Below are 26,753 nucleotides of genomic sequence, written 5' to 3'. Positions count from 1 at the left end.
GAGAAGTTTCCGTATTGGTGAACCCCCTAGAGGATGGGCTCGTCTTAGTGCCATTTTTGACCGATAACTTCTGAGAGCTGCCTCCCTCTCCCCACCCAACAGGATCTGCAGGTTGCGGGGCAGGTGGCGGTCCTGGCTTTCCCCCAGTGAGAGGAGAGCCAGCACCTTGGGTGGGTCCCTGAGATCAGAGGAGCCAGGGCTCAGGCTCACCCCAGCCCAGCCACAGAGGGCCTGACCAGGGGCCCAGAACTGAATCGCGACACTGCCAAAGGCAATAAAAACCCAAATCCATGCTTCATCTCCAATGTCAGCTGTTTATTATTGAGGGCCAGGGCCCAGGGAGGGGAGGGTGTTGAACTAAAGCAGCATTGCTCTCTTTCCAGGAAATGTTGCGAGCTGCAGTGAGAGCTTGAGATGTTGCATTTTTTTTTTCATCTCAAGCATGTGTTTTTCAAAAATATCATCCTTCCCCACCCCTTACCCCACCACTAATTTTAGAATCAGACCAAAGCCAAGCTACTGTCCTCTGTTTCTGTTGGGGAAATACTATATTTATTCGAGATGCAGAAGCGTGTCTCTGCAAACCTCCGATTGCTTCAGGAAAACAAATCTGCTTTAGACTATACAGAAACCATGACACAGAATTTATTTCATGCTGGGGTCGCTGTGCATAACACTGGGCATGCAGTTCTCTTACTCTGAAGTTGCATACAATGCCGGGTTGTGCCTTAATCAAGGTGGAGGAGGACCAGCCCTCCCGCGGTCCTGATCTTTTTGGTGCTCTGAAGGAACGCTTGGAAAATCCATAAGGTGTTGATTATCTACTATGAACAATTTGTTATGAAAGTTGGTCGCACTGAATCTACACACCGCTAAGATGATCGAATCAACCTAGACTAGCCGCTGTCAGGGGTCTTGGGGAGACGTCCGCTGGGTCGCAAGCATGCCAAACAGAGGGAAGAAGGCGGCAGTGTGTTTCCACAATTCTATTTGGAGCAAAGTTCTCAGTTTCCGCGTGAGAGATGAACTATGAAGGGGAGGTCAATATGACCGATGACTGACCGACTGCCCTTTTGGGAACCTTTACTCTCCATTTCAATCTCGTGTACAAAAAGGGAAGCAATCCGTTCCCCATCCCCACCCCTCCCCGCCCCCCCGCTCCATCCCCCCCCCCAAAACGTACAGGTTTCTATCAAATGCCATTTACAGTTTGGCTCCAACAACATGTATAAAAGGAAAGCGCTTTGAAAGAAAATAGAGGACTCTTGCTTGTTTCTCTTCGTTGTTGTCGTGGTTTAGGGTAATCATACAGTTGCAGGGGATTGGTGGGTTTGGATTGCTGGGTTTTTCTGTTGAACTTCATGCAAGTCATGCTAAGGAACCCTTCCATCCCACCCCTTCCCCGAATAAAATAAAATTTTTAAAAAATGAAAAGAAGGAAAACAAATCCTCTACAGTCAGTTACCATTTGGCCGTAGAAAAGCTACGTCCGTCCTAGTACAAGGCCTGGGCCACTCGGACTCGTCCGGCAAACCTGCATGGCGTGAATTTACTCTGTCCGAGGGTGAGGAGGGGCTGCAGGTCCACCCAGATGCTTAATAGCCACCAGTGTCCTGGGCCAAGCCGCCTGGTCAAGTCACTCTCACAGCCTCTGTCGGCATATACTTAGCAATGACAGGGCTTTCTTTGCAAAGATCTGTATGTAAAGAATACAATTAACACTTGAGCTTCTCTTCTTGGCTTTCCCATCCCGCTTGGTACTTAGTTTTTACGGAAGGAGGAGGACAGACAGAACAGCCGCATGCAGAGGCAGGCAGATTCTTCTCCAGCTGGCTTGGTTCTCCCATGCAGTGAGCCAGCCTAGCACGCCTCTTTCTCTCCCTCCTGGGGGAACAGGTTAAGCTCCTAACTCTTCTCTACCCTGCACATGGCTTACAGCCTGGAATCATCCTGAGAAAGGCAAGTCCTCGGCGGCTGTCATGACTCCATGAGAGCGGGGCCGGGTTGATGCTGGTGGGGGCACTTCACCCTTGGTACCTCTGTGGGACTGCGGAGTGGGTACCACCTGTGGACAGTGGTTGCCACTGGACTCCCTGGCCACTACAGGCTGCTTCTGTCCCACACAGCCTGGGCTTCTGGAAGCCCAGTAAAGAGTCTCTCCTGTCTGCTCTTTTAGGCCACACAGATTAATCCAACATTCAAGATGAAGGAGACAGGCAGCCCACGAGACCTTACCGGGCAGAGCACAGCCACTGGGAATGGTCTACCTGCCATCCCCTGAAACCCCCTGGGCTGCCCAGTTCCTGGCTTTCTAGAGCCTCCACTTGGGAAAAAGCCAGTTGTGAAGGGGAGCATCAGGCCTATCCATGGAAGGCCAAGGATGGGGCCCGCCCCCGGGGCCAGCAGCCCCCTTGCCATGCAGCACCATGCGGGGGGTGGTATGCCACACTGGGGTCCAAGGGACCTCCAGGCCAGGCGAGGAAGCAGGGACCAGCCTGGATCGGGTGAGCACACTAAGCACCAGTGACCAGAAGGACTTCCCCCGTCTCCCTGTGGGCTGCCTCTCCTCTTCCGGGTTTGCCCTTTATTCTGAGTTCTATGCTTTCTCCTTGCATATTGTTGAACCATTTCAAACACTGGAGCAGTTGTGAATGGCCACCGGCTACACCAACTGTTGCTCTAAAAAACCAACTATCTGGCCCAGCCTGCTCACCCCGGTCAGCATGCACCCCGTGTGAGCCTGTGAGCTGCTTCCCGACATGCATGAGCCGCCCAGCCAGTCCGCTGTGCCGAGGATGGCTTCCTCTGCCTTCCAGGCCCTGGCCAGTGCCTGGAGCATGGAGCTAAGGTGCGCTGGGCCCCCACCCCAAGCCTCTCCGCAGCCCATGCTCAAGCGCTAGTGGAAGCCTTTTCCCCAGGGGGTCAGCCTAAGATAAGGGTCCGATCCAAGGAGACTTTGAGCAGAGACCGCCACGGGGCTCAGCCTTCACCAACCACAAGGGGGCGCTGACCACACCCAGGGCCATGGCTGACGGGCGCTGGGGACAGAAGGGGTTGCACAGAGTCCTCCGTAACCACCTTCTCTTGGCAAGTTCTCTGTCTGCCACTAGCAGTATTCTGACTGGCACATACCTTACCTCTGCAAGGACACTGGCCTCACCTCCAAGCCCTGAAGCTACCTTTCTCTTCATGCCTCCCCTCCCACTGGTCTGTGGATTCTCTTTAAAGGATGCCACTTTCAGAACATGGATCTTGGTTGGCTAAGCCCACAGGGTCCTGGTCAGACCAGGCCCACCCCGTCGCCCTCCTCAACCAAGGGACAGGGGAGATCACTTTACTTTTGGGGTCTGACCTGCCATCTGCCAGAGCAGCCTGGGGGAGTTGAGGCTCCTCCCACATCCCCGGGTACCCCTCTGCCTTGGGGGCTGTAGTTGTCCAGCCTGTCCCCAAGTCCCTTCCTACCCCTCAGCTCAGTTCCAACCCACAGCTGCCTGGACCTCCGGTTCTCTCCGCCAGCCTGCCATCCCACTTACAACATTGGGACTCAGACCTCCGGGGGCCGACCCTGGGGCTCCTTGCCCCCCTCAGTGTGCCTGCTGGCCCCTCAGCGCCCCTTGCCCGCCGCCCCGCCCACCCATCTGCAGGGGTGCCAGGCAGCCTCCTCTACATACCCTTTCTCACTCCTCCACCAGGTGGGCACGCGTACTCCCCGGTTGATAAGAGGAAGCAGGGTCCGTATCTCTCGCGGGTGCCCGAGCGCGTAAAGGGCAGGCCCTCATCGGGAGTGAGGGCCTGGTCTATGTGGGGGCAGTCTTCGTTCGCCAGCGCGGCCTTCGCCACCTCCCCATTCAGTTTGGAATCTTCAAACATATAAGCAGAAGCTATTGAGACACTGAAAACTGTTTAGTGGGGGAGGGGGGGGAACAGGCCAGAAGTGGGGCATCGGCAAAGGGCAGCCGGTAACTGAGGATGGAAAAGCGAGCAGGCCATGGAGGGAGGCACAAGGCTGGGGGTCCCCGGCTCATTCAGGCAGGCCTTGGGCTGCCCATAGTGCTGGGGAGGAGGGTTCCTGGGTTTGCTCAAAGTTTGCAAAAAGATGAGTTGGTGATGGGCCCAGCAAGCGCAGTGCTGGGGGCCGGGCCCCAGGTCCAAGGCGGGGCCGATGAGACAGGATGGTGTGGATGCAGTCATGGGTAGAGGGCCAGACACAGAGCTCAGGGAGAAGACAGACAGACACGCAGAAACACTCCTACTCAGAGAGGCAGCCTTTTCTGACCCCTCCGCTGCCAACCAGAGCCCTGCTGCCTCCCATCCACATCCAAGCTGGCTGCTCAGGCATCCCTGGCCCCATCCAGACCCCGTCGATCGGCTCTACACCAGGCCCCATTCGGATCCCCTCTGGTCACTCGCTTCACACAGTCCCCCTCCACACCCTATCTGATCACTCAATCCCCCCATATGGACGCAATCTGGTTACTCTGTATGCTCCATCCCCCATACAGACTAGGCCTGGTCACACAGTCTCCTGGTCCCCCATGCAGACCCAGTATGACCACTCAATCTGCTCCATCCCCACACAGACTTAAGCTGGTCACTCAGTCCACTCTGATCGCCACACAGACCAAGCCAGTGTCTTCCACCCCGCTCTGCCCCCAGCAGTCCTAGTCAGCTTGCACAGGCGCAACAGGAATGTAGGCATGAGGCAGTGACAGCGGCCAGGATTTGGGAGGGGCTCCCATTCCTCTGTCTCCTCTCGGCAGCATCCCCCGCAAAGCAGAGCAAATGGATGTGTAAAGACAACAGTGGCTGATGGACTCGGGTGGGAAAGACGAGTCTTGGCCTCTGCAGTAGCCTGAGAAGGAACCTGGGAGGAAGTTTGGGGCACATTTGGTGAGGGTGAAGCGTGGCCAGAGCAGGGAGCTCTCCCTCTCCCAAGTCCAGGAGCAGTGCCGTGATAGCCTCTGGAGCTGGCAGAGGTAGCTCCGTCGGCCTCTGTCCCCGCCCATCACTCTCGGGGACTGAGCCTGCCCCACGCTCTCTGCTCTCTAAGCAGACTCTTCCTGGCCAAGGTGGCGCCGACTCGGTCTCCAGGGTGGGCACTGTGGTTTCCTCAAATACTTCCTCTAGGGTGACAGCCTCAAGGGAAGACAGACCCCACAGGGGCGTGACCACACAGGGAGGCCCTCTGAAAGACTAAAGAGGGGCAAAAAGCTGGAGACAGTCTCCACCCGATTTGACCCTCTTCCATGACCCTGTTCACATCATGTAACTACACGCAGAAGTGATCCTTCTCCGTGTGCACACACTCAGCGTGCCCGCGGGTGGGATCACGGCCCGTGTACATATCATGTCACTACAAAGAGGCAGGCAGTCAAAAGAGAAATGGACCAATCAGGTTTATTCATAAAGCAAATCCAAGAAAAAAAAAAATCCCATCATAATTTTGGAACTTAAAAAAAAAGTCTGTCGTACAAGATGGCAAAGCATTTCACGTACAGTGTGTTTCTTGACAAATCCCAGGGGCTTCACTCCCCAATTTACTCTGAACCAGAAAGGCCAGTTACCAAGGTAATTCTGATACCACGTGACTGGGGCTGGGGCCTCTCTGGGGTCTGGGGGCTGCCTAGCACTTGGGGTGTGTCTGAGGGCACACACGTGTGCGCACAGACAAGCCCGGTTCTGCCTCCCAGTCTGGCTGTCCCATCTTCCCTCCCAAGGGTCTCTGGGGAGAGGGCAGGGAAGTTTAAGGGAGGAGGTTGTAGATGAGGGGGCAGAAGTTGGGGCCCACAGCACCCTGCACACAGTTTCCTCAAGGGGAAAACAGCGAGTCCTACCAGGCAGCGTCTCCGTCTGGGAGGGGAGCCAGGACTTGCTGTCTCTCTACTGGCCATCGTCTGTCAGTGGAGGTATCTATAACCTGCAGGGCTTACCCAGGGGTGGGTCAGAGGTAGGTGGTGGAGCCTGAGACCCCTCATCTGACTCTGCCCCCCAGCACTGTGCCCCTGGAGCAGCCAGCTCCCACAGCATTTAGAGGACCCAAAGTTGAGGCTGGTTTCCTGCAGGGGTCCGGCCAGGGGGCAGCCATCAGGGATCCCTGGGTGGATGTGAACTGGACACCCTTCCCTCCCTGGAAGGCCTTTGAGAAGGGGCTGTGCCTGGGGCTGCTAGTGGGCGGAGCGTTTATGTCCCTCTCTGTGAAGGAGCCAGCCTCCCTGGGCTGCTGGCTAATCCGCAGTTTGGTGAGCTCTCGGAAACTGGGAACGTTCTCCCTCCCCAGCTCCAGAGGGGGGCTGGAAGAGAGACCACCCAGGGGGGCCAGCTCTCCAAACCCGGGAAAGCCGTGGAAAAGGCCAGAGGTGCCAGCCCACCCAAGACTCCCCACCCTCCGGCCCCCACCCCGTCCTTTAGATGAGATGGCCACCAGGCCCCTCGGCTCCCAGCTGCTCCCCAGGAGGCTGGGAGCCCTGCCTCCCCTGGCCCAGGGCCCCTTGGCCCCCACTAGACCCGAGGGCCTGTGATGATGAAATGGCAGCATGGGCAGCATCTCACGAAGATGGTTTCCAGGCTTTGAAATGGGCTGAGAGATGAGCGTCCGCGAGAGGGTCATTTTTTTTTAAACTTTGGAGCAAGGAGAACCCGATGTCCGGCCCTGAGCCAGCACGCTGGCTTCTGTGCCCTGGTCTCCAGGCACCGCCGAGGTACTTACTGTTCACACCAGCAGCGGGTGCGCCAGGGGCGCACGCAGGGCTGGGGCGGGGTGGGAGGGGTGGCTGGGAATTTCCTCGGGTTTAGCCCCGAGGGGGCTGCCCAGCCTGGGGCTCAGGGAAAAAGTCCCAGGCTAACTGGGGACAGTCTGTGAGAGACACGAGCAGAGTACAATCACGAGAACCGGCACAAGTCATGCAACAAAACGAGGAGAGAGAGAGAAAAACATGATTAGTGGAGAGAGAGAAAGAGAGAGCATGTGAACAACACAGAAAAGAACACCCAGGCCTGGCCCTCAGAGCCCCTCATTTCTCCGCTCCTTCCCCCTCCGCCTGCCTGGGGGCCACACCGACCCCACTCAGGGCTCCCGCTGCCCACCCTGGCCCTGCCTCTGAGCAGAAACTCGGTCAGCCCGCTTGGAGGGGCCCTGCCCACACCCTTCCTGGTCACTGTTGTCCCAATCCCCGCCACCTCCCCTGCCCTGGGGGCTACACCACTCCTGGCCCAGGAGGGGAGGGGTGGAGGGCTGGGGCCAGGGGCGCTTTGGACTCGGCAGGCAGCTCAGGGCAGAACCCAGAGGCTGCAGTGGTAGCTCCCAGGGGGCCCAGGCAGGGGCTTTTCGGGACCTCACTGCTGCTCTATGTGCTCATGGGCAGGAAGGGGGGCCTGGCCACCACCCATCCCCCGTGCCAGCCCCCTCGCTGCTCACCTATGGTGGGACCCTGCAGCCCCAGACGCAGCACCCCAGAGGACCAACCCACATCACAGAAGCAGGGATGGACGAGACACATGTGAATGCACATGGCAGGACAGAGGGAGCACTCCGAACTGCCCAGAGGAGGTGGTCTGGGCCCCCGACTGCAGATGGGGGAGGGACCCCCCTTCTGGGAGAGGAGCAGCTCCTCCTGGGCTGTCAGTCCCAGGCAGTCCCTGACCATAGGGGCGCCCTCCTGGCATCCCCCCGTGAGGCCCTACAACCCCTGCCAAGACAAATCCCCTGAACAGACGCCATGCCAGCCATGGTACAGAGGAGACCAGATCATCCCTCACAGACACACAGACCTGAGGTTTCAGGAGAGACCAAGAGGTGGAGGTGAGGGGAGGGTGCTGCTGACATGACTGGGATGGCTTGCCTGAGTCCCAAGGGTCTAGCCCTGGAGGTAGGGGGTGCCCTTAGAGCCCAGCACGTTGCACTTGGCCCCAACCCAGGTTCTAAAAGTGGAATTGGAGAAGCCCAGCCCTTGCTGAGGCCACTTGACTGCCCTTGGGTGTGGAATGAGACTGGAAAGGCCCGGGGGGGCTGCATCTCACCTCTCCATTCCTGTAGGGTCCGGTCTCCCCCGCATTTGCCTTCCTCACCTCTGGCCTCCCCCACACTCACTCACCGACTCACCCAAACCCCACGCCCACCTAGGACCATAGCTGCAAGCAGGAAAGGAGGCAAATGGGAAGGGACTCAGGGGTGCCGGGTTGAGGAGACACCCCCTAAGGACCACACACCCTCTTGGTGATAGATAACCTGGGTCTCACACACCAGCTTTCAGAGGGAGGAGTGTTCTGGTGAGGTATGAGGCTCAGAGGGGTCTGGGATCTCAAGACAGCACCCTCAGGAGCGTGAGAACTTGGAAAGGGGGCGGGGCAGAGTTTGGGGATGGGAGGGAGAAAGGTAGGTCGAGTTGGGCATCTGGGCTCCAGAGGGCAGGCTCGGAAGGGCCCCAAGTACCTCCTCAGCCATAGAGACCGTGCAAGCCAGGACACTCTGGATCCCTGAGACCTGGGGCTGCAGCGAGGAGGTTCCCAGGAGCAGGGCTGCCACGGCTGTGGGGCCCAGGGCCTCCAACAGGAGTGCACAGGCTTTACAGGCCTGCTGCAGCATGGCAAGAGGGCTTGTGTCCTGTGACTAGCTGGTGTACCTGCCAGCACGCACGCATCTGCACTCCGCGTGTGTGTGCATGTATGTATGTGTGTGTGTGCGTGCATGCACGCCCTCAGCACATGGAGAATACTGGCATTGTCTGGGAGTACTGAAGAATTTGCGCCTGACTGGAGTGAATGAGGGATCCTTGACAGGTGGGCCCGGGGCACCCATATTTGAGGCACCGATCCCGAAAGATTCAGCGTTGGGAGGATGTGAAAGAGGGCCAAGGAGCGCCATGGTGATGCCACTCAGGCTGAGCTCTTCCTGCTGGGGCCTGGAGTGAAGCTGGGGGGCTAGGCTCACCCAGACCCTCCCCTAGGGCCCCAGGAATTTTCCTTGCCATGATGGTGGCTCCTGAGGTCGAACAGAAGGGCTATAGCTAACCCAAAGCAGGAGCGGGGGCAGGGGCTTTCCTCGGCCCATGCCTGCCTTGCTAAGCAGGAGCCACACCTTGGCTGGGGAGTCCAGCCCGCCCCCGCTGCCAGGTCCCCCTGTTCCAGCCTCTGAGACCCCTGCCCAGTCCCTGGCCCAGCCCAGAACACTAGCCACATTCCTCTCAGGTGCCTACAGCAGTCCCAGGGAGTGGGGAGGGGTATGGGGCCAGGCGAAGGGGCTGGAAAGTTCCCACGGACAGAGAAGTGGCGTAGCTGTGGGATGAAGCCAGATCAGGAGTAGGATGGGGGTGGGGGCCATCGGGGGAGAGTCAATCACCCACTGGGGGAGGCCACCCAGGCCAGGGGGCACTTGCTCCTCTAGGGCTGAGCTAGCCTACAGCCCCCCTGCCTGCCCTGGGCACAGGGGTGTCTTCTGTAGACTAAACGCCACCTATCACTGACTCAGCCTTCCTCGCCCCGGCACTCCTTCTTAGCTCGGTGTTGTCATTCTTCTCTGGGTCGTTCATTGCCTTCAAATCCCTGTGTCCACAGAATAAGTCGATGGTATTCCATGGGTAGAGGTAGACTATGGGCTTTATATCTTCGGACCAGAGCCCCATGATCAACTTTATGTGCTATGTGCAGGTTCTCATAAAACTGAGATAGTCCCATAACGAACCACTAGCCATGGAATATTAGAATATATCCCACGGTGACTAGTATTGTTTCATGGACCCCTCCCCCCCCCCCGACCCCCACTGAATTCACGGGAAAGTGGTCGTACACTGGTTGGGATGTCGTGTATTGCTGCTGCAGTCCCTACCGCCGGAAACGGGGAGAACTCTGGGTGGGAGGTTGTTTGCTGGTCTGTAGCGCTTTCATCTAAGCTGCCGGGTGGTGGCCCCCTCTAGTCCTTCGCTCACCAGCCGCTCCCATCAGAAGGCCACCGGAAACTCCCACTTGACCATCAACCCAAACAGACAACGTGAAAGCTAGAGTCACTCCAACAGGTTCCTAAAGATAAACGCTAAACTCTAGAGTGGTGGTGGAAGATGAGTTGGTTCCGCATGCTGTGGGGTAAGTAAGCTTGTTACGTACGGAGGGCAAGAGGCGAGTCTCCCAGGACGCGCCTGGAGCTAGGCAGCCGGCATCAGAGCAGGAATGCTACTCAGCTATGGAGACAGGCTCTGGCGGGGGTGAGAATCCTTGCTGCTGCCTTTGCAGGGACCCTCCTGCCAGATCCCATGCACCATCTGTGCCACACACGCACGGCCTGAAGGGAGCCGTGTAAAGACCAAATCAGCAGCTGTCTGGCATTTCCGAATCACACCCGCCCCCGCCCTGCCCCGACACTGGGTCAGTGGCCTGAGTCAGCGACTCATGCTCCACTCCTGCCCACCAAGCAGCAGTGCCCCCGGGGCTCCTGCCAAGAGAGTCCTCAGCAACCTCGCGGGCCATGTCATCTCTTCAGAACCCCACGAGACCAGCATGTTAACCTCCTTACGGGGGGCCACCAGTGAGGTTCTAGCAGGCTCTTGCCTCGTGAATTCGGCTGCCCAGCATCTCCCTGGGCCCCCAGACTCCACACCTCGAGACTGAGCGCAGGGTCCAGGGTCACCCATGGAACTAAGGAAGCAGTCTGACTGAATCTGGAATCATCGCTACAGGGGGCGGAGGTGAAAGGTCAGATCGACATGCCTCTAAGAGGTTTCCTACCTGCTCTGTTAATTTCTAAAATTTCTTCCTGGGCCAGCGGGCATGTGTCACTCTGAGTACTGTGGTGTGGAGAGTTTACGACAGATTTACAATAATTGGGAGATCCCAGCTGCGGTGGCCGTGGAATATGCTTCTTTTTTTTCTTTGGTAGTTTCTGCTTAGCCATGGCTAAGGAGTAATACATCCCGAAATTGTTCACAATGACGGGCACGGGCATGGCGATGGTCAGCACACCCGCCAGCGCACACAACGCTCCCACCAACATGCCGGACCACGTCTGCGGGTACATGTCTCCGTAGCCCAGCGTCGTCATGGTGACCACGGCCCACCAGAAGCCAATGGGGATGTTCTTAAAGTGGGTGTGCTCACTGGCACTGGGGTCATTGGGCTGCGCCCCTATCCTCTCGGCATAGTAGATCATGGTGGCGAAAATCAGGACGCCCAGAGCCAGGAAGATGATGAGCAGTAAGAACTCATTGGTACTGGCGCGGAGAGTGTGGCCCAGGACGCGCAGGCCCACGAAGTGGCGGGTCAGCTTGAAGATGCGCAGGATACGCACGAAGCGGACGACACGCAGGAAGCCCAGCACGTCCTTGGCCGCCTTAGAGGACAGGCCGCTCAGGCCCACCTCCAGGTAGAAGGGCAGAATGGCCACAAAGTCAATGATGTTGAGCGAGTTCTTGATGAACTCCACCTTGTTGGGGCAGAAGACCACGCGCATGAGGAACTCGAAGGTGAACCAGACCACGCAGACGCCCTCGATGTAGGTGAGGAAGGCCTCTGTCTCCGCTTCCCGGTAGTAGCGCACTTGCGTGCCGTTCCGAACGTTCTCGATCTCTGTCTTGTTCACGATGGGGTTGAAGCGCTCATGGGTCTCCAGGCAGAAGGTGGTGATGGAGACCAGGATGAAGAAGAGGGAGGCAAAGGCCACATACTGTGGAGGAGAAACACACAGTGTCAGAGGGGAGGCCCTCCCCCCAGAGCAAAGAGACCCCGGGTGCCTCTGGGCTGGGTCCAGTCAGGGGCTGGGCTGTGGAAGATGCCTACAGGATGCCCCTCGTGACGTAGGCCAGGCTGACAGGCCACCTTTCCCTCTTCAGAGCACGGAGCATGGGGTTAGGAGGCTCGGGGGTTAAGAGGTTGTGGCAGAGATTGCTCTGTTTTCACAAATGCCTCTCCTTTCCTCCTGGATGCACGGCTAGACCATATCTCCCAGCCTCCCTCAGGGCTGGGTGGGGTCACGTGACTGCGCTCAGGCCAGCGGACAGTGCGCTAAGGCCGGGCCTGGCTCACAAAACCTCCTGCTCAACCTTCCGTGCCTTCTTTCTTCCCCCAACTTCCAGTCAAATGCTGAAGCCCCAGGAAGCCAGCAGGGCCACCAGAAGGAAGCAGCCTGGGTCCCTGAAAAGAAAGACAGCCACTAAATACATGGGTGGGAAATAAACTTCTACTGTCTTAAGGCACTGTGATCTGGAGGTGATTTATTAAAGCATTTACTCCCCCCCACGCCAACTAATAAAAGTGACCTAGGTGGCGGAGGCAGAGGTTGGCAAAGAAAGGAGAAGGAGGAGCTATGGTGGAGGCAGGCCCCTCAGAGGCCACGTCTCCCATCTTTCTTTCGTCCCTGCGCTAGTCTATTCACTCTCTTTTTCGTGGATCTGTACCTCATTCATGTGGTCTCTTCATGTTCTATCCTATGCGGAATTGCAAAAGATATATCTGCCCCAGGGCCTTGCACACCTCTTTTACCCACTTCTCTCTATCATCCCAGGAACTCACACCACCATCCTGGAAGTGAGTTCCCCATCTTGGAGATACTGAAATAGAGGCTGAGTGGTCATTTGTCAGAGATAGTGTGTTGCAGGTTCAGGCATCAGGAGGAGAATTGGACCAGGGGTCCTCAAAGGCACCATAAACCATAGGGTCTGCTTCTCTCCTACTGCTGCCTGCCAGCCCCAGGGTAGGGATGTGGGTGGGAGGGAAGAAGAAGCTGCTGGGGCGCTAGCCTTTCCAAACATATGTGGGCGCTTGCTTCTTCCAGACCCCCTCCCTGGTGAGAAGGAGATGGCCAGGATAACCCAGCCTGTCCAGAACCACCTGCTCTGGCCCTGAGCCCCTTGAGAAAGGTTCAGAAGACTCTTTGGTTTGGTTTGGTGGCCCCAGCTGATGACCCCCTGGGCTTCTCTGGCCCCCAGCAGACATGGGTACCCGAGGAAAGAGAGTCAAGCAGCTATCTGAGCTTCAAACCCTCCTACTCAGACTGAATTCCAGGCAAGGGCGCTTCTTACAGCCTCCAGTCGAGGTCCCTGGAACACTAACCCCTGGCCAGGGGTTCTCCTCCAGGGGCCCAGCTGGTCATGTTCCCACTGCTCCCCTCTCCTCTGGACCCCCCTTCGCCCAGCCTGTCAAGACAGACCATGGTCAGTGCAAGGCCCTCTCCCTGGAGGCAGCTCTGGGCTATAGTCTAGAATGGGTGGCAAGTTCATTCTCCAGAGCTGCCTTCATAGAAAACTTCAAGGAGTGCCAAGGCCCCACCCTGTATCTGCCACAAGAGGCAGCCATGCTGCTTCTAGCAATTTCTTTAGTTTGTACTGATGCACCTCCCCACCTGGTGGTGGCCCTGTCTGGGCTGACCATGGCCATGGGACCTGGCACCCAACCTGGCACAGATCCAGAAAACAAGAACTACGTTGACCTTCCAAGACACATTTCGGGTTGGGGGAAGGGGAGAGAAAAGGGGAAGAGACAAAGTCAGCATCAGCATTTTAGAATGTCAGAGTAAGAGCAGCCTTTAGAGATTATCTGGTCCAAGACACTACATGCTACAGATGGGAAGTCTGGGGCCCAGAAACAGGAAGTGATCTGCCCAAGCCACTCATTATGGCATGCTAATACTCCTGCTGGTTTAGAGCATCGTGCAGTTTTCAGAACCTTTGTCCTAGATAGACTACTATCAAGTGTGACCCATATGCATCCTTCCATCCATCCATCCATCCTTCCTTCTTCCCTTTCCTCCTTCCTTCCTTTCTCCCTCCCTTCCACCCACTCATCTTTCCTTCCTTCTATCCTCTCTCCCTCCTTTTTATCCACACATCCATTCATCCTTCTTTCCTCCCTCCCCCTATTCCTTCCTTTCTTTGTTCCTCCCTACCTCCTCTCCCTCTCTTCCATCCATCATGCATTCATTCATTCATCCCTTCCTCCTTCTCTTCTTTCTTCTTTCTTTCCTTCCTTCCTTCCTTCCTTCTTTCCACCTACCCATCCATCCATCCATCCATCCATCCATCCTTTCTTCCTTCCATTCCTCACCAGGCACCAGGTTATGCCCAGCACAGAGTGGAATAAGACCTCAGCCCAACCCCCAGGGAGGCCCCTGCACAGCTGAAGGTAAAGGACACACACAGAGACAAGTACAATGCAGTGGACTGAAAAGGTGAGCCCCCTCAGCCCTGTGATGCAGGTGGGGTTTGGACAAGGTGAGGCAGGGACTTAAGCCAGGTCTTCTGACTCCAGAAACAGCTCTTTAAGGATCCAGATAGTGCTGACCTGGGACACCACAGAGGTAAACCAGGAAAGCAAAGTGGAAGCAACTGGAAGAGGTCACCAGCTCTGATCCAGGTTTATCCAGCTCCAGCGCTCTTTCCATCACCAGTTGTCAAAGCTCTTGGAGCTAAGAACACATCCCCAAATGCTGGGTATTTGGCCCTAGATTCCCTCTGGAGGGCCCCGTCTTAGAGCTTGGAATTCACAGCCCAGGTTCCCAAGGGGTGGGTCACATTGCTCCCCTGGCCTTTTTGAGAGAGGGGAGGAAGAGACACACTGTGAGTGTCTAAGGGATGCCAAGAGGCAGGGTCCGCTGTGCCCCTGGGCTCCTGATCCTGGCCAGTGGTGTAAGGCAGGAGGCACTGCCCCTCCCCCTGCCCCATCAGCCATGGCATCTGCTTCCCCAACCATCCCACAGCTATCCTCCTCTGTCCCCTCGACTCACGTGGGACTCTCTCTCAATGGGGCCACTGCCATCAAAGCCAGCATGTTGTAGGCTTCAATCTCGGCCACGCCCAGTACAGTACAGCCTCCACCCAGCTACCAGAGGGGGCAACGCTGGAATCCCAGCTCTCTGTCTGCCACCTGGCCATGCTGCCCACAGAGAAAAGCCCTGACTCCTCAGCCTGGCACATGAGGCTCCCTGTGCCCTGGCCTCATCGACTTCCCAGGGTCCCCTCCCTGCTGCACACAACATTCTTGCCACATGCAGCTGTCTGCTATATCTGACCGCCCCCCACCCCATCTCCATGTCTTTGTACTGCTGTTCCTGCCTCCAGGGTGTTCCTGCCGATCTCCGTATGGAAAAACCCATCCGTCCATCGGTGCCCCACTAAGTAGTCCTTCTCCCGGGACACCTTTCCCGGTGAGACTTCCGTCTTGGCAGCTGGGGCCCTTAGGAGGCAGCAAATGCAGGGACCACCCCTCCCCAACAAGGAATGTCTAAATCCCCCTCCAGTGAGGCAGTGAGCCTGTCTCCGACTCATACTTTTGTTAGTGTTTGCGGAGTCTCACGGGAACAGCTCAGAGAGGGCACTGATGTCCCCGGAGCCTTCTCCCTCCCTCCCAGGTGCCCCCAAAAGCCCTCAGAGCTCTCGTCCCATTTGCTCCTCTCACAGGACAGGTTCTGATGGGAAAACTGAGGCCCAGAAAGAGGTCAGGTCTTCTAAAATTAGGGTAGACAAAATCCTTGGTTCTCAGCCAGCAATGGCCATCCTGTCTAGATTCTTTCCTCTCTGGGCCCCAGTGACCGAGGAGTGGGGCTGGGGGGTGGGCAGCAGCAGCCAGGCCTAGAGCCAGACACCAGGACTTCTTCCCCAGGGGAGCCGGGGAGGTGGTAGCCAGGCCTCCTACCCGGCCTGGGCCTCCTGGGTGCCTTCCTGGACTCCGCAGCCCGTGCACCTGGTCCTTTGTCACAGGCAGGGCCCCAGCAACATCTGGGTCCAAGTGGGCCCTTAGGGGGGCTGTGAAGGAAGGTGCCCCTGGCTTGCTCAGACTGCCACAGTCTCCTAAGCCCAGTGACTAGCAGGTCAGCCCCAGCGCATCAAAGCCAAAGCAAGAGCCCGCAGCCAGGTGAGTCCCCAGCGCCCTCCTGTCCATCCTCAGGGAAGCTGAGCCAGGAAGGAGAAAGGAGAAGCTGTCAAGGCTGAGGACCTACTGTGCGCCTTTAATCCTCCCACAGACCTGGTGAGACAGGTGGTCGTACCCCATTGCGCCAAAAAGGAAACCCAAGTACAGAGAGGTTCAGGGACTAAACCAAGGTTTAAGGCTGGTGATGAAACTGAGGCTTGAATGCAAGTGGATCTGGCTCCACAATCTAAGCTCTGTCCACCACCAGAGGTACCAAAGCTCTCGGGGGCTAACAACACAGCTCTGCACAATGGAGAGCCAGCCCTAATTATACGTGGATGGCTCCATCTTGGAGGTTGGCACCCACAGCTTGGACTCCCTGAGGGCAGGTTATGTCTGTCCCCAGTGACGGAGAGAGCCAGGGTACTTGGATCCACAGGCTGGATCCCAGGCACACCTGAAATGGTCTTGGGCCTCATTGCCCAAGGCTTGCTAGCACCTGGGGCAACAGCAGCCCCAGGGCCGGGGAGGCTGCCCCGTTCTGCTCAGGGAGGCAATGCCGACAGCAGCCCTGGATGGCTCAGCCTGCATGCCTACCTGGCCCACCTCTTGGCAAGACCCAGAGAGGACAGGCTGAGAGATGACCACAACTAGTTCGGGGAGATCAGCCAGAGGGAGGGGGTGGGTGCACAGGCACGGGAATGGGGAGTTCCCGGGATCAGCTCATGCTGACGGGGAGGGAACCTCTGCCTGGCGGGCCCAGGTAGCAAGCCTTGGAAGCCGTTTCTGCAGTCACCCTGGGCTGTCACTCTCAGGACTGTAGGGGCTGCAGTCAAGGGCCGGGGGCTGCACCCCATGTGAGCTGTCTGCCTTCCAGTCGCCAGTCACCCAGAGGACAGTCACCCACAGACACGCACAGCTACCCAGAGCACGTGCCTCACCTGTCACCTAAGTACCCACCCTGTGGTGCAGGACCGCACATGCACAGAAGACACAGGGACGCACGGACCGTACTGAAACATACCACTGCCCACCAAGCGTGAGCACCCAGGCGCTGTACCACGAGGCGCGCAGCCCCATAGCTCCCCCTCGCAGCCTGTGCGTATGCACTCGGAGCACAAGGACGGTCACCACACGGCGCACCTCCTACAAACACCCCAGACCCCAGGCATTGCCGCACAGCGGGCCCCTCCCCTGCCCACCTCACCCCCGCTGGGTGGGACTGACTCGGTGTCTGTCTCTCCCGCAGGACGGCAGCCCCAGCTCGTCTCGCCTCAGCCTCCTCAGCCTTCCCTGATGCCCTCACCTGTCTCCCTGCCCAGACAGTGCCAGCTCCTGGATCTCCCATCTCTACACCTGCCTGTCACCCACCGGCTTCCTGATGTGCTGCCACCTGCCGGACCCCGTCCCCTTCCCTCAGCCCACCAGAGCAGCAGCGCCCCACACCCAGGGCCCAGGCCAGCTGGGAGGCCAGCCCTCCTGGGCTTCTAGTCTAATGGGGGCACAAAGGGAGCTTGGCCCAGCAGCCCAGGGCCAACTGTCACCCAGCCTGGCCACACCTCAGAGGCCACCCTGTGAAATTGCAAGACAACGCAGGCAAGATAGCCTGACGGCACAGCATAACCCCAAACTGGTAGTGTGGCTTTTCTTTCTTTCTTTCTTTCTTTTTTTTTGCTCCAGAATCAAACTGTGAGAGACCCACCAATTGTGTTCTAGAAAGAGGTAGCCATGGCAACAGAGCGAAGCATCCCATTTCTATGGTAACCGGGGTGGTGAGGCTGTTGGCTGTAAAGTCAGACAAACCTACTAACGATCTGTTGACTTAAGAAGATATTTTATAAATCACCAAGTTATTTTTACCATAACCCCACCCCTGAAACCATACATCAGAAAGGCAATTTACTGTCTATTAAAATGACCAATATGTGCTATGACTTCCATTATAAATTATTTATGCCACAGTCATCTTTAGAAAATTGTGCTTGTCTTTTGGAACTGTTCAGGGGTTCACCGCGGGGATCTGTGTTCTTGCAGTTTGGCGTTCCAGGAGCAAGGCGATGGCTGTAATGTGGTGCAGGGACCAACATTCTGGTCTGGCGGCTCACTCGCTGCGTGACCTTGGCAGGCCACCTCCCCTCTCTGGGCCTCAGTTCCGTCATTGGTACACTGAGGGCTGGACTTGGTCCCTTCTGAGGATTCTGAGACCGGCTGAGGCTGTAGGCAATGGGGCTCATCAGGGGAGCCCTGGCTCATGTCCAGGCCCCAAGCCCCTAGAGGCTTCAGGTCAGTTTTTCTGCCTAATTAAGTCTGCCCAGCGGGGGTGTACAGCGTTTGAGTTAATCCATGCAGAGTCAGTGATGCAGAGCAGGAGGGATGGCCAATTGGCCTAAATAAATTGTCAGTCGAGTTGAGTTTGGAAACTGAATTAGACTCGTGTGGACTTCCTTGGGCTGGGCATGCTGAGCACGTCATAGCTTATGGGGGGGCAGGAGGGGTCTTTGGGGTCCAGTCCCATTTTGGTCTGTTGCTAAATGCCTCCGCGTGAACCCCCAGAGGCCTGGCTGTGTCCTGAGCAATCTGTCCAGCATCCAGGTCTCCACCCCATTCCTTCGCACTAATCGTCCCCTTTTGGCACGCAGCTCAGGGAGCAGCAGGTGGGAGGTGCTTCCCATGGTGTGGAGGGTGTGAGCGGGAGTGTGTGAAAGTGTGTGCAGAGAACATGCCGTGTAGAAGGTCTGTGTGCTGGGAGGGGAGTGTGGGGGAGGGGAGAGGTGGTGTGTAAATGTGGAGTAGCTGTGTACATGGTGAAGGTGTGTCACCTGACTCTAGGCATGTGCCAGAGGCTCATGTAAGTGGTCACTGTGTGTGATGTATGTGGTTCATATAGGTGGTAGAAGTGTGTTTGTGTGTGCGTAAGGACATGCATGGGGTGTGATGTGTGTATAAGGATATGCATGGGGTATGATGTGTGTGTATAAGGACATGTGTGGTGTGATGTGTGTATAAGGACATGTATGGGGTGTGATGTATGTGTATAAGGACATGCATGGGGTGTGATGTGTGTGTGCATAAGGACATGCGTGGGGTGTGATGTGTGTGTATAAGGACATGTATGGGGCATGATGGTATGTGTGTATAGGGACATGCCTGGGTGTAATGTGTGTGTGTGTGTATAGGGACATGTATAGGGTGGGGTGTGTGTGTGTGTGTGTGTGTGTGTGTGTGTGTGTGTGTGTGTGTGTATGTGCATCTCCTAGGAGAATCAGGGTCTGACTGGGCACTCTGGACATGTGTTCTCTGAGTTAAGACCATGACCCTTGTCCATGCCAGAGATGGTCCCTCACACACTAGCCGAGGCGGGTGGTGCCCCTTCCCTGGTACTGTCTCTGACTGAGAGAAAAAGAGTAGACAGGGTGGAGGTGGGCTAAAGGCCACTGCACCAGCCCAGGGAAGGCCACAGGGAGGCAGGGCTGTGCCCAGATGGGAATCCCCTCATCCCACTGCACTACCCCCTCAGTCCCGGGTGCTGTAGCCTGGGTAGTGGGGGAACCAAGGGCAGGAAAGGCCATGCCCAGGCCTCAGGGAGCCCAGACTTTTCCAGTGGGACAACAACCCCCTTCATTGAATTCATTCTCTGGATTCCAGACCCAGGTCATATCCAAAAAGGGCTGCGTCAACAGCTAGGCTGGCAACTTTTGAGGTGGCAGAGGTTCTGTGTTGCTTTCATTCCAAGATGCACATTTTGGAAATGAAAATGTCATAAAATATACACAGCCTTAAAATAGTATATCTTCTCATATCCCCAACATGCTGTTATTTAGCTCATGGCATAGTTGAATCGATGGTACTTTGGACTTAGAGAAACAGTCATTAGAAACCCAGAGCAGCAAGACAGAGGGGCCCTCAGAGGTTCTTTATCCAAAAGCCGCCCCTTGTGGCCAGAATGGGGAAATGGAGGCAGAGCCTCCCAACCAAGGTCATGGAGCTTGCAGGGTGGAGCAGGGGTGAGAGTCAGGTTCTCCTGAAACGTCAGTTCTGGGCTTTCATCATGGTGGCCTCTGAGCCTTTGCTCATTTAACACGCGCTCCCAGGCCTCTCTGTTCTCCAGGTCCCGCCTGCCTTCTAGATCCTGGGTCAAAAGCAGCACGAGTCCGTCTGTCAAAGGAGGCAGCAGCTGGAGCAGAAATGGCCGGACCTTGAGGTCAGACCAGCCTGGGTTTGGGGCCCAGCTCGGCTGGTGACCTTGGACATCGCCCCTTTCTGAGCCTTCATTCCTGGACAGGGAAGGGGTGAATAACATTCCCTGCCTCCCGGCTGGTTGTGATGACGGGATGAAACAACACAGAGAAAGTAAGAAGGAGGTGCTTGTACGCGTTGCTTCCGTCCCTACAAACTGGCCACCTCTCGCCTCAGTGGGCCCTCCCACCCGGCCCTCTCCCATCGCAATAGCACCTTCCGCATCAGAGCACCTCAGGTGTAAGAAAAGCCAGGAATCTTAGAGTCACGGAACCGCTGAGCTGGAGGCACCCGGGAGACTGAGGCGGACACGCCCCTGCGTCACAAAAGAACACGACTGTCCTTCACAGAGCAACCCTGTGCCCACGCTCAGCCATGTGGCATGAGTGAGGCCGAGCCCACGCTTCTGTGCAGGCCTGGCCGAGCAGCACGGTGACCAGTCTGCCCCTCCGAGGGCCAGTCCTGGTCCCTGAGGACAAGGGGAAGGGTGTTTCCTGAGGGATGGCCCCTGAGGGACCCAGTGGGATGGGGTCAGAGGAGAAGTCTCTGGATTTAACAACAAGGAGAACGTGGCGGGGGGCCTAATCCAACGCCCTGGAAGGAACGGGGAAATGGAGGCAGAGCCTCCAGAGTAAGAGGCCCTCCCTGGGGGAGTTTGGTGGGGCACGAAGGAGGCGGGAGCGGGCAGAGGCCAGTGTGCTGGGGGAGCACCGCGGAGTGGGCATGCAGATGCAGGGCCCTTGGCCACACCCAGAGTTGTGGGTGAGACCAGACATTTACCTTTAATTTGTGTCCTCAGGCGTTCTGATGCCGCCAGCCCCATCCTGGCACGTGGGATCCATGAAGCCAGATAAGACCCAACTGCCTGGCAGCTCTGATACATAACGGACCTCGTCAGCCTGAGACCACATTTAGGGCCTGGGAAACAGGCGGCAAAGGCAGAAGGAGAAGAGTCCTGGGCTTGATTTCAGAGACCTGAGTTCAAATCCCAGCTCTGCCACTGGCGGTGTGACTGCAGGCAAGTCACTATTTGGAGACTCAATCCCATCATTCTTAAAATGTGGACAATAATAAGAATAATAACACAGTCCAGGAAGTAAGGCACTATTGAAGGGCCTGGGGGAAAGCCAGGTGTCTAGGGCTTCCCCAGATCCAGGGTGGAATTCTAGGGCAGGAAGAAACCCCAAGACTGCCAGTTCCTTTGCTCACTGGTATTCCAGGAGCTGGGCCAAGGCTTCCCTCCACAAAAATCCAAACACAGCATTTTGGGTTTTTTTCCACCCAAATCGTTGGGGGTAGGAGAGTGACTGCAAGGGGCAGCAGCAACAGCTAAAGGGAGAAATGTGTCTAACCTCAGGGTTTTTTCCCCTAATTTTTTCTGCTCCTGTTGTGACCACTTGCCTGCAAACAGCAAACCAGGAACAAATGACAGCTTCGTGAGAGCCAACAGCACAGCCCGCAGAGCCTGTTTCCCGGGGCCGCGCACCCAGGGGTCCCAGACCCCGCACTGCAGTCTCCAGCTGGCGAGGGCCACGCTGCCCAGGGCGAGGGTGACGTAACATGCCCACTTCCATGGGGTCTTCCACGTGACCCCCGGCCTTCGTGCTGGGAGGAAATGAGGCTTGACGGGAAAGGACACCCAAGGTCACGCGATGAGCTCCGGGCTTTCCGGCCTTACTCCAGCGACAAGAGGGAGGCTGATAACAGCAGCTGCTTGGTCTCGAGCAGCCCTGCTTCCTGGGCTCTCTGTGCATCGTCTCATTTAAACTTCACACCAGCCCAGGGCGGTAAGTTCTGCTGTTACCACTGCTTTTCAGACAAGTCTGAGGTTTAGAGAAGAGAAGATTCTTGCCCAAGGTCTCAGAGGTTCTCAGTGGCAGGATCGGCCCTACTTCAAAGCCTTGCATTTCAGGCCTCCCCCAGGCCCCTTAGGCAGCCAGGCAGGATGTCCCCAGTGCAAGTCGGCTTGGCTGTGCCCCGTGAGATGGACATGCCTGCTCCAGCTTCGTTTCGACTTTAGCCAGCCACAAGGCTGGGTGCCTTAGGAGCGTGGTCCCACAGGCCAGGAAGGCTGGGTGTCAGGGTCCCAGGAGGGGCCATCAGGAACCAACTTCCCACCCACTCCTGTGACCTGAGACTCCCTTCTGGAAAATAGATAGTGAACACCCTCTCCCATTAGCATCTGAAACTCAGAGAAATACCAGTATTCCACACAGGAAATTCCTCTTCTAGTTTAGGACTTCAAACTGTGTCAACTGTTTCCTGACATGCTTGTCTACTTTTCTACGGTAAACGATGACTTATGGAACCCTTCATATTTCCTCTTTCGCTCTGACTGCTAGGGAGCTCAGTTAAATTTAATGCTCAGTTCCAGACCAATCTTTTACCTGGGTTTGGGGTATCACTATTTCTTCTCTTCATTATACGAGTCTTATTTTTTCTTTTATCTTCTTCTTTATTTCTAAGGAGTCTGTTGTATGTGTATCTCATGGGCCTCAAACATCTTTGTGCCACAGACTGGAGTAAGAAATACGCGACTGAGACTCCCAGATGAGGAAGTGAGTAGGAAGGCGGGGGCAGTTCAATAATCCCCTCTGGAGTAACCCTGAGCAGACGTCTCTTCAGGTGACTGCCAGCAATGGGGAGCTCCCGAGGCCACATTCTGTCTTTGGACAGCACTCCAGACATGCATTTCTTTCATGTTTAAGACAACCTCCCTGCCTCTTTCTCCCAGTGATCCCAGTTCTGCCCTCTGGGGTCACCAGGACACACCTGCTCCCCTTTCTCCCTCTGACGGCCCTGCCCACACCTGCAGATGGGCCTCGGGACCCACCCTGAGCCATCCCTCCTGTGCACCAGGCTTCCGCCAGCTTCCGTCCACACTCCTTTTCTTGGGCCAGCTCCCCGGGCTGTTTCAGAGCCTGGTTTTGTTAAGCACTCACTGTGCGTGGCCACATGGATGGCACACTTTGCCCTTTTCAATGCTCACAAGCACCTCAGTAGCGGGAATATTTGTCTCTGTTGAGCCTCACTGACCTCTGCCATAAAGTAATAATGACGACTGTTGCAAACATGATCTCATTTATCTTTAAAAACCTCCCCAAGGGAAGTGTCATTAACTCCACTTTGCAGATGAGAAAACTGAGGTTCAGAGTGGTTAAGACGTGTGCAAAAAAAACCCAAACCCCGCACAGTTCGGAAGTGATGAGTAGAATTTGAAACCAGGTCTCTCTGACTCTAAAACCAGCACACTCCAGGGCTTCCACTTACAAATCTCTTTCATGTCCATACACACACACACACACACACACACACACACACACACACACACACACACACCAGCTGAGCCATCAGCCAGACAGCTTTGATTGCCCCCATTTGGCAGATGAGAAAACTGAGGCTCCAAGCTCCATGAAGTGTCCACTAGGAATCCACTGGGAAATTTCCCCCCAGTGCCCACTTATGTTTTAGCATCGAGTCAAGGGTCCCGACTCCCCATAGGGTGTGCATGTGTGTGTATATATATGTGTGTGTGTGTGTGTGCGTGTGTGTGTGTGTGTGTGTGTTGGGGGGAGAGGAATAAAAAGATGACCCCAAGAGGAAGAGATCAGGGAGGGCAGTGGACACAACCCAGGTGGGACCACAGCTAACTGCCCACCTGTGCTCCCTCCAACAAAGATTTATGCCTTATCCCAGGCCTGTGCTGGGCACTGGGTACAGAATGAGCAAAAACAGCCACAGTTCCTAGCAGGGGAGACTGACATTTATCAGATAACCAGACAAGCAAATACATACCTGTATGAGGGACGAGGGCTTTGAGGGGAATGCACACGGCATTCGATGGGCCTTTAACAAGTACTGGGGTTGGAGTGGCTCCCACGAGGAAGTGACAAGTGTACAGAGGTTGGAAAGATGGGTAAAAGTCACTAGGGAAATGCAGGGTGCAAGGAAGAGCATTCTAGGCAGAAAGAATGGGAAAAATTCCCGGTCCTCACGTTCCTTGACCATCAGCAGCATCTGAGACAGCTGATCACTCCCTCCTTTTTGTTACACTTTCTAGGGCCCTGCAGTCTCTTGATTTTCCTCCCACCTCACTGGCTGTTCCTTCTTGATGTCCTGTGCCATCTTGTCCCCAGCCTCTAACTCTTGGGGTGCCCCAGAGTGCAGTCCTTGGGCCTCGTCTCCATCTATACTCATTCCCTTACCGATTTACCCAGTCTGAAGGCTTAAATACTATCACCTATTCAAACAGCATTGACTGCACACTCCCAAATATTTATCTGCAGTCCAGCACTTCTCCTGAACTCAGGACTCCATCATCCAGCTCCCTTGCGTCTCTGTGGTGGAGGTCTACTAGCCGCCTCTCCAACTCAGCACGTCAACTGAGCGCCTGTACCACCTCCACCGCTGGCAGCTTTCTCCATCACATGAGATGGCAACCCTATCCTCCCAGACATTCTTGCCAAAAACTCTGGAGTCATCCTTGACACTGCTCTTTCTGTCACACCTCACAGTTAATTCTAAGGAAATCCTCTTGGCTCAGATTGAAATAAATCCAGAATCTGACCACTTCCCAGCACCACTATTACCACCCCGTCCCAGGCATCATCAGCTCCCCCTAGATTACGCTAAGAGCATCTCTTTTTTTTTTTTTTTTTTTTTTTTTTTGCTAAGAGCATCTTAACTGGTCTCTCGGCTTCCAATATTCCTGGTGCTCTAGGACTGTTTTCAACACAGCAGCCAGGTGATCCTTTCAAAATGTAAATCTGATCGTGCCATTTCTCTCCTCAAAACCCTGCACTGGGTCCCCATTTCTCTCGGAGGAAAAGCCAAGGTCCACGCAACGCCCTGCAGGTCCCCACGTGATCAGGTCCTCCATTCCCCTCCGAGCTCCTCTCCTATCACTGTCCCCCTTCACATGTTCCAGCCACACCACCTCCTCAGACACGATCCTTAAACACATCGGACACATGCCCGCCTTAGGGCCCTCACACCGCCTGTTCCCTCTGCCCGGCGCCCCCTTCCCCGCATCCTCATGGCTCATTCCCTCGCCGTCTCACGAGGCCCGCTCTGACCCTTCTAAAATCTCAGCCAGCGCCCCGCACTAACTGGATCTTCCTTCCTCTGCTTTCCCCCATTAGGCACGTACCATCTCTGAATACTAACTTTTCCACAGCTTTATGGAGGTATAACTTATATACAATATACATATACCTTTTATATACAACCTATACAGTAACATTCACCCATTCTAAGTATCCAGTTAGACGACGCTGGCACGTCACACCCTCCAATTTTCTTATTTTCATCTCTGTTGTTTGTCTCTCTCTGCCCTTAGCGTGTAAGGTCCATGAGGTGGCTGGATCTGAGGACCAGGACCGGCCCCGCCTTCTCGCTCAGCCATACTGCCCCCCCTCCAACTAGTCGGGGAAGAGGGGCCCCTTCCCCGGGAACCAGGAGCACAGCTAAGCAAGAACACAGCTGCCCATCCTGTGTGTCTGCTTGTCTCAACCCATCCACCTACATGATGGGTACCACAAAGTTTACTCCCGCAGCCTCCTTAGGAAGCGACCCCTCCTCCGATGTCTACTTTCCCTCGCCTGCACGGGCAGTGCACACAAGCAGTGCACACTGACTCACCGATACCACATCTGCCTCTACCCTGCGATGCGCACAATTGTTGATTTCAGACCCATGTTTACACCAGCACTGGCCACACTTACAGCAGATGTGTGGCCACCCTGGGAAAAGGATAATCTCTATCCATGCATCTATGACTAACCTGGCCACAGATGCAGTCGCTAATCATTCAGCTGTGCTCTCATCGGCTCCTTCCTCACAGAGGTTGTGTGTTACACTGGCAATGGGCAGTGACTGAGCGCAGATCCAGGTCTACACTGGCAGTGGGTACACCCATTGACAGCAGACTCGTGTCTACACAGGCAGCAGGCACAATCACATTCATCTCTTGTCAGTGGACACAAAGACATCCCCACCGGCCGTGAACGTGGATGAGGAGAGTGGGCACAAGGGCACGAAGTTCCTTTTCAGAGAGGGCCAGACATGGCCTCCCCTCCCAGCAGGCTGCCAGCTAAAGGCTCTCGTTGTGGAATTCAACAGCCCGAGTCCTGCCTTGGGGAGAGAATTGGCGTGGGAATATGGAATTCAAAACCCGCACGCGGGCCCTGGAGTGCAGAATCTGGAATCTGGGGCACATGGCGAGGAGATGAGGCCATGTCTATTCCCAGCGCCTTGCGATCACTCAAGGTGAGGAGAGACTCGGGCTGTGTGACTCCCAGCGCTGCCCGCCCCCTCCCCACCCCACTCCCGGGCCTGGCCCAGCCAGCCCAGGCTTAAAAAAGCACCAGGAAATGTCACTTTCTTTTTGAGGCGGTGCGATGGGGGGAGAGGGCCCAGGCAGGTTAGCTGCCGGCCTATTCAAAGGCAGGGAACAGTGACAGAGCCTTCAAGTCCTGAAGCCCGTTTCCTACCCAGGCTGGATGGAATTCCAGCCCCTTCTCGCGGGCGGACGGAGCCCTGTCTAGTGCCAGCCCAGAGGCCCCAGCCTGCCCGACAGCCCAGCCAGGGTTCTGACTGGGGCTGCGTGACTCCTGTGTCTGCCCAAGCCAGGACGGGGCCTGTGGCCTGAGCAGGCTCAGGGACTCAGGGGCTGTGGCTGGACCAAGTACCGT

At 56.2% G+C, this 26,753-nt stretch overlaps 1 protein-coding gene across 1 annotated transcript in view; it reads right to left on the bottom strand.

Annotated features, from left to right (window-relative positions):
- Positions 1 to 297: 297 nt before the first annotated feature.
- Positions 298 to 26,753, bottom strand: part of KCNC1 (potassium voltage-gated channel subfamily C member 1) — a 43,386-nt gene continuing 16,930 nt past the window's right edge. The window contains exons 2-4 of the mRNA XM_065881630.1: positions 10,714 to 11,647; positions 3,672 to 3,860; positions 298 to 1,696 (exon numbers count right to left, since the gene is read on the bottom strand). Of these exons, the coding sequence (XP_065737702.1) occupies positions 1,632 to 1,696; positions 3,672 to 3,860; positions 10,714 to 11,647 (1,188 nt within the window). The 3' untranslated portion in view covers positions 298 to 1,631. The remainder of the gene's footprint in view (positions 1,697 to 3,671; positions 3,861 to 10,713; positions 11,648 to 26,753) is intronic.

Source organism: Phocoena phocoena, chromosome 8, assembly GCF_963924675.1.
Source record: "Phocoena phocoena chromosome 8, mPhoPho1.1, whole genome shotgun sequence".
In the NCBI taxonomy this organism is placed as follows: Eukaryota; Metazoa; Chordata; class Mammalia; order Artiodactyla; family Phocoenidae; genus Phocoena; species Phocoena phocoena.
The sequence above is the reverse complement of the archived record's forward strand: the minus strand, read 5'-3'. Positions and strand labels throughout refer to the sequence as shown.